The 12,591-nt window shown below is 36.2% G+C and overlaps 1 protein-coding gene across 3 annotated transcripts in view; it reads right to left on the bottom strand.

The window, feature by feature from the left end:
* Nucleotides 1-3,955: 3,955 nt before the first annotated feature.
* Nucleotides 3,956-12,591, bottom strand: part of SIPA1L2 (signal induced proliferation associated 1 like 2) — a 122,673-nt gene continuing 114,037 nt past the window's right edge. For 2 of the 3 annotated variants that reach the window (XM_056487124.1, XM_056487125.1), the window contains 3 exons: nucleotides 7,689-7,812; nucleotides 5,997-6,078; nucleotides 3,956-5,196 (listed from right to left, as the gene is read on the bottom strand). In XM_056487124.1, coding sequence (XP_056343099.1) covers nucleotides 5,050-5,196; nucleotides 5,997-6,078; nucleotides 7,689-7,812 — 353 coding nt within the window. In that variant the 3' untranslated portion in view covers nucleotides 3,956-5,049. Of the gene's footprint in view, nucleotides 5,197-5,996; nucleotides 6,079-7,688; nucleotides 7,813-8,742; nucleotides 8,797-12,591 lie in introns of all 3 variants that reach the window. The other variant, XM_056487126.1, reaches the window with a different exon arrangement.

Below are 12,591 nucleotides of genomic sequence, written 5' to 3'. Positions count from 1 at the left end.
TTCAATTTTATTTTCATATCCTGTTTTTGGTCTAATCATTTGACCTCATTTTAAAATATGGTCTGGATGTAATTCAGCATTCCACACAAAGAGACTGATTCTTTTCCCAATTTTACACTCTTCAGTAATTTCTATTATATTAAGTCCAATTTACACCAGAGGAACTGAATATATTTTCTGATATTTTTAAAGGAAATCAGCTACCCAGTTTACAAAGCACAGCTCAATTTAATGGTGCCATTTGGTGACATGATGTACAGCTTCTGTTGGCTATGTGACATATAAATATGTAGGAATGAGCCCATTGTTTGCTTTCTCCTTTGAGTGGCAGATAACTCAATCCTCATTGTCCAAGCTGTGTAGACAGCAGCTGATGGAATGGCATTTCCCCCACTGGAAGCAAGGTTGTACCTGGTCTGCATACAGCTGAAAACACATCAAACATATTTGTATATTAATTAGAGCTTATGTTGAAGATCCCCTACTCACACACAAGTATTTCAGTATTTCAAACAGGCTTTGAATTGTTAAAGTATTGAGCCACCCTGAAGTTCCTTGCTAAGGTGACAGGAAAACACACAGAAAGGAACATCAAAGGATGTTTGTACCTTTACAAAACCCCATGTATTTCCTAAAAAATGAAGAAATTGCAAGTCTGAAGGAGCTTTTTGTTTTGTGCTTGTTTTTTACCCCCTACTGAGAAACTCAGTTTTCAGCAAACAAAAGGAGGACCAAGAATCCAGAAGCTGTGTGGCAGAAGACAGAGAGTCAGTGTTGAGCACAAACAGCTCAAGGTTGCCCTAGTGCTAGCATATACATCCTGGAGCTCTGGTCTTACACACAGGAGAGACACTGCTTGTTGGAAAGAAACACTGTGTCTGGGATTTGGGCAAGGAATATCCATCATCTTGAGCAGAATGTCTATGCAGAGGCAGAAACACTGCACTGACAAAAATGCAGATACCTCAGGTTACCATAAAAACAAATCCTTCAGAAAATATCATCTATCAAAGTCAAGCCTGAGCTGAAATCAAGAGTGCAATTTAGTAGTAGCAACAATCTCAGATGACCAGACTACTATCTGCTAATTGACAGCACTGGGGTAATTTCTTTATTCTATTATTAACAGCATTTGTCACTCAAATAATCATACATTTTCATACATTTCAAAATAGGAATCAAAGAAAAAAAAAAAAAGAATGTGTTTCTAACACTTTAAATCTGTGTTCAGTATAACTAAGCCCCACAGCTTAAACAGAACTTTTTCTTCTGCCATTGGACTCTCCATGAGATAGAATAAAGGCAACATGGTGAAAGAGAGAAATAAAGGAAGTGCAAGGAATCAAAGGAAAAATAGCTGTGTGAATGGAGAAAAGAGCTAGGATCAAGTTTTGTTTGCTTTTGAGTTGAAAGATGCTACACTCTGCTGTGGAAGAAAGAAGATGGGATGGAGAATAACTTGTTCTGGCAATAATTAACGGCTCTGATGGCTTCAAACAGTACAACACAAATTCCTGAGTTTCACTGACTTTCTTATATATTAGAACCAATCAGCACAGAGCTCAAGAAGTGCTGCAACAACAATGCACATGGATATTCTCTTTTTTTCCATACCAAAAATTATCTTCCCAAACAACAGATCTACAATTAGCTAGCTTGCATTACAAATATTCTAAACATTTTCCCACATAACTGGATTTTAGGCACACAAAAAGATTAATTATTTTGATAATTTATATTGAATAACACACAGAGGTCTTAAATAGCTTTTGTATAGAGCTATCTCATGCCTCAACCAAATAGAGTATCCTCTCAGAAAAAAAAAAAAACCAACAAACTTTAAATTATGCCTTATGTTTGTAATAGTGGCCTCAGAAAAAAACTGTACATAATAAAATATGGTCCACATTGTGATAAATGTCTCAGAAAGGATCCCTTCAATAAAGATATGCACATAAATCTTGAAATGTCTCTTCTTGGGCAGAAGAACAACATTTTGCAATTTTGCCATGATTGGTGTTTTTCCCTCTTACAGAAGTAAACATCTGCATTGGCTTGTATTTAATTTTGGCACCTCAGTACCACACAGCATGGCTTGCTGTGCTGGAAGGACTTTGTTGATATATAAACATTTCCATGTTACTGTTTTAATTCAGATCACGAACACATCTTTGAAGTCAATTTCCCAATCACCTCCACTTACTCGGCTTCAGATCATATGGAATGGTCCTAAGAGCACAGAGCCTCCAGACAGAGCCAACCTAACATGATTTCAGCCACTAAAAGGCATCCAGTCGTGGAACTGGACAAGGAAGAGCCTGAAAGGTCTCCAAAACCTGGGTTAGCAGCACCCTGCATTTTCCTACTGCTCACACTTGTTGCTCATGTAAATGTAGTCTTTGTCTTCATGTGTCTAAACCAGGCATTTTTTGTGAGCACAATGCTTCCAAGAGGATTATTCTTAAAAAACACAGTTAATTAAAATGTCCAATTAAACATCCTTTACCTATGCCAAAACCATATTATGGTCTCTGATAAATACTGTATTCCCATGTCATTAAAACACTAACAGCCAGACTAAAAACTTTTCCCCATGGTGAAGGTTAATTAAGGAAGAACCATGTGCCCCCAACACAACTGCTTTTGTCAGCAAAATAAATAGGAGATCTATAGACAAAGCTTTCTGTCACTTTTGGAAATCAAACGCTTTCAGTTGGATGGGAAAAATGAAAAAAAATAACTGAAAGTCCTCTTTGTGCACATAGTTATAACTGTTGGTTTTAATAAACTGCTTTATAAACTGTTGGTTTTCACAGAGATAAAGAACTAAAATGAATATTGGATATAAACTACTATACAAACCAAACAGTGCCCCTTCAGAGCCAGCTTACCCTCAAGTTCATTTCAGTTAGCACAGCTTTTCAAAGGGAACAGACCAATCCTCACAGAAACGTGTGCACAGACAAATTGCCCAAGTTGTTCAGCACTGTTATTTGGCAAGGTCTCCAGCCAGATGGGTTTGCTAATGACTTCAGTAAGGTGCTTAAATCAGAAGCCACTGTAGCACATGACTGCCATGTTTAATTACCCTGTTAATACAGCTTAGTGGATATTGTTTGGTTTGTAAAAGTCAGAGTTTTTGATGAAAAATACAATACAAAATGGTCTTTTAAATGTCAGTGTAAGGATACCAAAAGCTTGATTATCTGCCCATTTACAACCTTTCCTAAGAAGAGTCTCTCAGAACAATTGTTACAGTGATGACAGACATTTGTTCAATTTATAAAACACTCTCAGCCAATGTGCACTAACAATGGACATGGAATTCTAGTTGCATGAGTTGAATGCATTTTTCAATTATTCAACAATTTTCCATAGGTTTGCCTGACTGCATTCAGCAGCCAAGAGGAAACCGGGATAAAACTATGATATTGAACTTTTTTTCCCTTCCTCAGGGTAACTCAAATGTGCTCATTAGGTTCATTTCATTTTGCAAAGGTGCCTTTTTTGGTGTGGACTTTAACCTCAGTACTGTACACAAAGCATCTCACATATCCTAACACTGCAATCAACTTCTCAATCACTGGCAGAAGAAGATGGCAAGTTATTTCCTGCTACAACTAACATAAGGCAATATGAAGAAACTAGATCTCTTTTCAAAGTTTTCTCCAGGATGTGTAAAGCAGGATTTTTTTTCTTCCTAGGCCACTAATCAATGCCTATGAACAGCCCAAACAGCTTTTGTTCAAACTGGGGAAGCCACCTCTGGGGTTCCAGGACAGGATGCACCAAAGAAATTAACTGTGGTAATGGTGGTGACCCCTCCTTGGTAACAAGGGATCCTGACAGCTCTGAGGGCTCCAGCTGTCTATGGATGGAGAGCCCAGGGACTGAGCTGAACAGAAACCTGTGTTACTGCTGGCAACAATGATTAGAGATAATACAAGATAAAAAATTTCAGGTTTATATTTTTAACATTTATTAAAAAAGCAGGATGTATGTTCATTTCAAATTAAACAGTTAAAAATGTTAAAGCATACAAACAAATCAATTGTGTACTAGCAGCATCCAATTGTTAGAATTTTCTAGAACTCCTCAGTACAGTCTTGGCAAGCTCAAAATATTACAACTTGCAACCAACTGACCTCACCATAGTGCAGATAAAACAAACTTTATAAAAACAACAATTTAAGGTTAAATAAGCTTAAATAAAGGTGTTAAATACAAGACACTTGATCAAAGCTTCTGTACAAAGATAAACAAATTTGGCATTGTACAACTGATTGGCTGGCTCACACCATACATGATTTCAATAGTTAAGCAGTGTAACTGTTTAGCTGGACATCAACTATACAAAAGTAACTGAAGTTGGGAGTGGGCTAACCCCAGTGAGCCATTTACAAGGCATGTGTATTTTTAGAAAATCAGAACACTGTTTATATTCAGGCACCATTTGTTCCTGCAAATAAATAATCTCTAATGTATCTGCATCCAAACTAGTGTTAAACACATCAGTGCTAACATTTTATAAACACAGCTCTGTGACTATTCACTATACCTCCATTCTTATTGCTATGACAATGTGGACTGTGGAAATAAAACTACTGTACATACAAAAAAATAGAGCACCTTTTAAACATTAAAGTATATGTCTGGTTATTCTTTTTATCTTACAATACTGAAGCCCAAGCTAATTTAAATTGCTTTAACATCTTCACCAGCACACCTGAAATGCAGGAACTAAAACCCCAAATATTCCTCTTCAGGCAAGCCCCAGCCAGAGCAACTTCTAAAAATGTCTAAAATGACACTAAGGATTTTTTACATTCATCTGCACACAAACAAGTATCTGCTATTCTCTGCTTTCTTCATATGAATTTAAAGACGGGTTGCCACAGTCCTCTCTCCTTTTCAGATGAATAAAGCTGGACAGAAAATGCAGCAGAAACACCTAAAATGGATTGTGAACACAGTGAAGTTATTACCCTGCTAATTCAAAAGATACAGCTGTTATGTTGTTCAAATAAGTATTTTGCAGGGCCCCAGCCATTAGGATTTTTTGTCTATTGTATTAAAAAACCATTCTGTAAATTTCCTCAGTTGAGCAGCTGCTGTTTGAGACTCTTCCTGAAGTCTCATGTTATCTTGTCTCAGGTGCTGTACTTCTGCTTGAAGAACTGCCTTGTCCTGTTTTTCCTGGTTAACAAAGATACAAGTTGAATAAAGTGAGTAGTTGTGATGACAATATTTATTTTTGTTGCTAATATTTCTGTGCAAGTCATAGCAGCTTTATTTTGCTGAGCTTCCTGATTCATTCTGTTAACATTAATTCCCCAAATACACTCCAACTATCTCATTCATTTCAAGAAAATACTGCAAGCTAAAAAACTAGATGTTAAAACTAGATGTTACTTTAATAGAAAAATTAAAGGAGTTTACACCATTTAACAAAAAAAAAAAAAAAAAAAAAAAAAAAAATAAAAAAAAATCAAGCATTAAAAGCATAAGAAGCTTTTAGCTATAATAAATCATATGTAAGAGTCCAAGTAGTAAGTAATTGATTTCAAGCATTTGGTTAAGGAAGAAAAATACTTAACTGCAAAACTTTTCCTTACATGATTATTTTCTTACCAAAAGCAGCTTCATTTCTATTATTCTAGCATTGTTACATGACCAAGGCAGCACAAGGCAACAAGGATGACAAAACCAGTGCTAACTGCTTAGCAATGGTGCCCTGTCCATATCCCCATCCTTTGTTAAATCCAAAGTACCATAAATGAAGTGTTTTCTTTTTCCAGGGTATGGCTATTTGTAGGACAGTTGTTCTGGAGTAAACTACTCAGCCTTGGGCCAATTTCCTCTCATTACCCTTCCCACAGGAACTTCTGCATCTCAGTGTTCTGAGCAACCACTGAGACTTCTTTCAAGCCCTTGGTGATCTCTGTAAAAATACAATTACTAAAACTGGAGCAGCTGTGGTGCTCATGGTCTCTCACCTTTCTCAGGTCAGTTTGTAGCTGCCGGAGGATGACTTCCAGCTGGTTTACTTTGCCAGTCAGAGTACTTGGAGCATGTTCCCTGAAAAGTAAACCACTACCTTCACTCTGAGTTAGTGAAAAACATTTTCTTCCCAGTTTTAGCAGAGTTACACTCTTAGTAACAGCAAAGGAAACCGAGCAGTTTAGGCATAGTTAGGAAAATAGAGACAAAACCAGCATCAGTAAAAGACTATTACTAGGATATAAATTTAGTTCTGCAATATCTGAAGTATGACACTGCTTCTCATGCAAATCAGGCAGAAGTAACAATGATTTTAAGAAGGAACATTTTAGAAATGACTTGCACATACCCTCACAGCACAAGTCACACTCACTGCTCCATGGTGTGCAGGCACATTGCTTAACAAGCTGCTTTCTGATAAGGACTGTACTAATCTCAAACAAGAGGCAGCAGCAATTACTGCAAACCAAAAGAGCTGTAAAGAGGTACTTTGTCTGCTGTGCAGTAGTGTCATTTTCAGTAAAGAATAAACCTATGGCTTAATGGAGACAAATATTTTGTTTAAAGGTCAAAATATATAAAATATTGCCACAGGTTAATCAAATGCATGACTGAAGGAAAATATTAGAATAGCTTCTGTTTTCTGAATGACAATGAGCACTGTGGGAGATAGTTTCATGTACATTAGAGATGCAATTAGCCATCATGTGAGTAATTGTGTCTAAAAGAGAGCAGGTGAAGAGAGAGGCTTTACATACAGAGCTGAATCAGCTGCTTCATGCAATTGCACAAATCTGACAGGTTTGCCATGGCTAAAAGGGGAACATCTTTAACAGTCCTTGGCAATCCTTACTGATCATTAGCCTGAGGAAAGATATGGACTTAAAAGTCATTACAATAAATGTGCTTTACCATGTAAGCAAGCTAATTTGTGTAAAATTGCTTCAAATTAAAATGTGATAGTCTAACAAGCAAGAAGACTTTTCCCTCTGTTTCCCATTCTTCCATTCCTACAACTGAAGAGCAAAACTAATCAAAGATGTGTTTTTCTTTTAAAGTGTGGTGGTGGACAGTGCTGAATCTGTATAACAAGAATAATCTTTAAATTAACAAGTATATTCCTTGGAGCAGGATAGGTGGAGAGGTGAGGGGAAAATAAAGGAATCATTTCTCCCAGAGCACTGGGAAGAATTTGAAGAAATGGGTATTTGGCATAAATTCTGCAGTCTTCTGTTACAGATTCCCTTGATTAATTTACCTCTGTATAAAAGAAAAATTATGGGTTTGCAAATAGCAAATAGTTGCAAAGATAGGATAGACCCTGTTCCAAGGTTTGAGACATTTGCTGCCAATCAGGTTATTGCATTCTACAGAGTTGAGTTCCTGTTATTAGTTATACTAAAATGAAAACAGAAATAAATGTAACAAAAATTCTTATTGTAAAAGAGGAATATGGTGAAAAATTTGATTATCTGAAACTCTGCATCTAATCTTAATCTGTGTTACAGATCTATTGCAGTGAGAAAGAAGTTGATTTGAAGAAACAATGTTTTTCAAAACTTAAGAAATCATAACACAAGGCAACAAAAAGCCATGGAACATGCATATAGGCAATTGGACATGCAACATTAAGAAAAAAACTTTCCTTAAAATATTTTTGTAAGAAATATGCTTTAATTCTGACATACCCAGCATCCTCAAGAAAATCTTTTCCATCTGGGGGACTCTCATCCAAAGGTAACTCTTGTGTTCCTTCCAAGCCCTGAGCTTGCTGCATATCACTCAAGGTGCAAAAAGATGCTACCCTCTGATCTGTAAAAAAGTAACATAAGGATACCTCTAAAACTGGACAAAATAAAAGTCTATGTCACAGCCATTATCCTGGTTCAGTTAGTGAAATGGATGTAGGCTTCTACATCTCAGCTTTGAAGATAATCAGCAGATGTATGTACCAACTAGTTGGCTTCCCCACACCTGCATCCAAAGGCAACCCAAAGCAATTTTTTTATGTCTATCAGCAGTATGACAGTTTCATCTGGACCACTTAATGCTGATATGAACAGTAAATTGGTCTTGATGAAATATGCAGAAAACCATTACAGAATTCAGGGCCAAAATCATTGACAATAATAATTCAGCAAAAAGGGTTGCATTTTTTCCATGGACTTAAAGCCCTCAGATTGCTCAGAAATCTTCACTGGTCATTTCGTACTGCTTACTGTCTCAAGCATTTGCAGAAGCTGATGGTAGTCTGCATACTTGAAAACCAATAAATTCACACTATTTTTATCAATTGATTTTTTATTATAGGTATTACTAAGGCACTCTATTATCCCCATTGAATTTCACTAGAACATAATCTAAGAAGCACAGATGCAATTACCTATGGATATACAGTGTGGTTGCCAAAATACATCAGTCACCACATAATAGAAGTATGCCATGCAGATCATCATTGCACAGAACAGGAGTAAATGATGCATTCATTAGGATTTAATTTGTCTTCTTTAAAAAAATAAAACAACTAAAATCCACATTCTGTGGAGATTGATTTAGCTTATTTCTGCCAAACAAAATCCATGTCTGTAGGCTTGCATGAATTCTGGTGACAACATGCCTGCCTTGCCCTTTCTCCCCTTGCTCTACCACCCCACCAGGCCCAAAGCTTGCATTATCATGCAAACGTGCAAACATAGGAGGTATTAAAAAAAGTTTACAAAGTCATCAATCCCAGACCATCACCTAGAAACGGCATCTGATGACAGAACGGCCCAAATTCTTCATCTGAGTCAAAACCTGGAATAAGATTTAGAATGTTCCTATAAACAAGACAGTCCATCTCCACTGGAGCAGCTGTGGCCCTTGCAGCAGCACACACAGTGGGATGTTCCCAAATTCCTGCTGGCTCTCACTCCCAGCCCTGCCAGGCCATTTCTACACAGCACCAACACTGCAGAGAGCACGAGCTGTCACACCCCATGTCCCTAATGGCAGCACCCAGTATAGAGACAGAGCAACTCAGCAGGATAGGTAAGAGGACAATCCTTCCAGCTCTTAAGGACACAAACAGTGAATACAGGCCAGATCTCTTCAAATAGGAAGGACAAGTTCTACCAAACCAAAATAAGAAATCACTAAAAAGCTCTTTGTCAGTTTAAAAAAATCCCTTCACCAATTAATTCCATAATACAATGAAACAGAAGTTGCATGTCTGATTTTGTCCAATTTCAAAGATTGCAGCACACTTCCCACACTTTTAGCCTTATTTCTGACTACTGATGGATCTCAGCAAATATGAACATGACTATACCATATGTGCCAACAATAAGGTAAGAATGTAATTTTAAACACAAAATCAATGACATCATTTGCAGATTTGAAACCTACTAAGATAAATAGATTTACTTTGTGAAGATAAATTAAAATTAGTTTCCCAGATCAAACACAGTATGTAGACCAGAAACAAGACAGTGTAAACAAGCAGTCTGAAGTACACAGATAATTACTGATTTCACCTTCATACCATTAACATTTTCACTACAGCAACTAGTTTTTATAAAGAAAGATTAAGTACATTTCTGGGTATGATGATGTAGACCTACATCCTGCTTCCTCCAAATTACAGGGACCCCTCCCATTCATTGAAGCAAAATATACTAAACAGAAGAAAATACATGTAAATCTCAGAGCTCTTATTTTTAACCAAGATGTCCCTGCCAAACTCCAAAGAGAGTCCACCCACAGAAATATATTTGCAAAAAATATATTGGTCTTTATATCAAAAGTTTAAACAACCAACTTCGCAAGGCTAAAGATGAGACAAAAATTCATGTTTAAATTTACAGTAAAAGAGTCATACAGCTGTAATCACTAAGAGTTTGAATCTGGATTTTCATTGTTCCAGAATACTAACAGAGGCCAGAAAAAACTCCAGGCAATTTTTATGTACTGGAAGCAGAAAAGGCTAAAATGAGTATAGTGCATGAAGCCACTTTCTCATTGTTAAGGTAAAGTCTACCCACAAACATACACTGACATATGCATTGAAGCAAAAAGAGTTACATGCATGCCCTAGAAATCACCAAATGTTAACTAAATATTGTCATTTTCTCTTTCTCTGGCAGTTTAACACACTACTTTGGTTAAAATAATTATCTGTCATGCTAAATTATTCACTTCTTTCTCATTATATTATGTGTGGCATTACATTTAGCTATGAAGATTTTAAATCAAAGTATTAAAATAACATTAATTATAATAGCACAGATGTTTCTGCAAAAATAAATTTGCATTAAGAAACACTGCATTTTGATTTGCACCAGCAGACATTCATAAAAATCACCTGGAAAAAAATCAGGAGTTGAAAAAACCAATTTTAATGGACAGGGACATCAGAAAGACTGTCTTAGGCTTTTAATGCTCATGACTTAACAAACACTAAACATCTTTTTTAAAGCATAATAAACTTGATTTGAAGTAGAACAAATAGTACAAAGTTCTACTAATAACAATATTCAATATTTGTATTTGTGTCAGTTGTATTTTATAATTACAGTAGCAGGTATGGAAATCCAAAAATGCTCCTCTTTTTTGTCCCCAAAACATGGAAAAGTCTAAAAACACCTACAAAGTCATCAGCAACATTATACACATGTTGAAGGTCAGTTCTTCTTCCCTAACTAGAAGATCTATTGGAAGGATAATTAAAAAAGAGAACTAAAAAATTAATTCTCTTATTTTCCCTTAGTCTTTTCTGGGGTTTCTCCTTTTTCAAATGTGGCTTTCCAACTTATTCTAGAAATCCCCGTATCTTTATCTTTACTCAGTCGAGCATGCTTCCTTTCTTTTCAGTTCTTTAACTTCTTTTTCACCCCAGCTGCCCTCCCTCTTTTTACTGTACAGTCACACACAGTCCTATCTATTTTTTATTGCTTGCTGCAGGGATGGACACAGAAACATCACAGCAGAGTATTTCCATTATGTGAACTGCTCCCTGGTTATGTCTCTGCATTTCCCAACAAAATCAGAGAAGGGAACTGGAAGGGAACTATCCATGTATGACAGAAATGGAAGGACTCCCCTTGCTACTGGCTGGACTGACATTAGCATGCATGCAAAATATCATCTCTGGAGAAATATCTGAGTCCAAACTACGTCTTGCAAAGGAAGGCAGTGCAAAGTGTTAAAATAATGCTCCACTGTGCTCCAGCTTATGCTGCAGAGGCAGCTCAATAAAATCCCTTCCCTGATGCAGCTTCTGGAGCTTGTGGAGTTAATGCATGCACAGCTCTCCATTACACTGGGAATTCCTGTCTTAGGAATAACAGAAGATTTTCAGAAAAAGTCTGAATTAAGAATTCAGCTTCCCACAAAGGCTCTCGTCAAGCAAATGCAGTGAAAACTAAATCCTGACAAGGTGAAAAGCATTATTCCTATCCTTTCAATTAAAACCAAACCAAAACAAGAGTAATAGCTTCTTCCACCCTCATGGACCACAGTTTAAAAACTGCTGTTCTACACAGGAGCAAGGCTTCAGCTGAATAAAAGCTAATACTAACAAACAACCTTGTCCACTCTTCATCTGAGAGGAGAGGAAGAAAGTGAAAAATGAGACTACTGCTCTTGTTACACCCATAAGTAAATTCTGAGTATGGATGATGGTAGCAAAACTCTTGCTAACTAAATTTACTTCTTAATCCAGTTGATGGCAACAATATAAGCACCTAAAAACTTGACATCTAACATTAATCAAGATACAATTGCTTCTTAAGACAGAGATGAAAGATCATGAGGCCCACATTAGGGATGTTGAACTGATCAAATCATATAAATTGTGAACACATAATCTGGAGAGATCACAAAAGAAAAACTCTGACCTTGGAATCAGATTGGTAATCCTGATAAACTGATAGTTTAGAAAAGTTTAGTTAGTTAAGAAAAGACATTGTACAAAGAAAAAATTAAAATTAAATCCAGTATCTAGAAGAGAACATAGTTTCAAAATATCAGGCTGCCAAAGCCAAACTAGAGAAAACCTCTAATTTTAAGTATTAAAAATTATTATCTTTTTAGTGATCCTTTTCATTGAAAGTGGGAAGGCAGGTGTTGGTTTACTTTTTTGGGATTTTTTTATATGGTCCTATATGAAATGTGATCCCATTTTCACTCAGTTTTGAAAAAAAAGATCAAAGCAGTTTTATATATAGAAGTGGACAAACTTTGGAATCATCCACTCTCTTTTTCACATTGATGGAATACAGAACAGTAGTTCCAAGCTATTTTTAAATAGAAAGTTGAAGCAGCTTTTAGGTCAATAACATTAAAATACATATGGAAACTGCACTGTTAATTCATATGCAACACATTCCTTTCCAGTGATCTTTTATGACATGCCTATCAGTTATTCTTTTTTAAATGACTTTCAAATTGCAAGACATAGGATGAAGTTGAATAAGTGTTTAAAAATTCCATTTCTTGCAAAAATTTCTAGTTGCAGCACTATGAGTTCAGTCAAAACACGTAAATCATCTAGCATATACACAGATATCTCTAGTGTAGAGTCCTAAACAGAAAAGAATTATGTTCCTTCAT

This window comes from Oenanthe melanoleuca, chromosome 3 (assembly GCF_029582105.1).
Source record: "Oenanthe melanoleuca isolate GR-GAL-2019-014 chromosome 3, OMel1.0, whole genome shotgun sequence".
In the NCBI taxonomy this organism is placed as follows: Eukaryota; Metazoa; Chordata; class Aves; order Passeriformes; family Muscicapidae; genus Oenanthe; species Oenanthe melanoleuca.
This window is presented reverse-complemented; position numbering and strand designations above follow the sequence as displayed.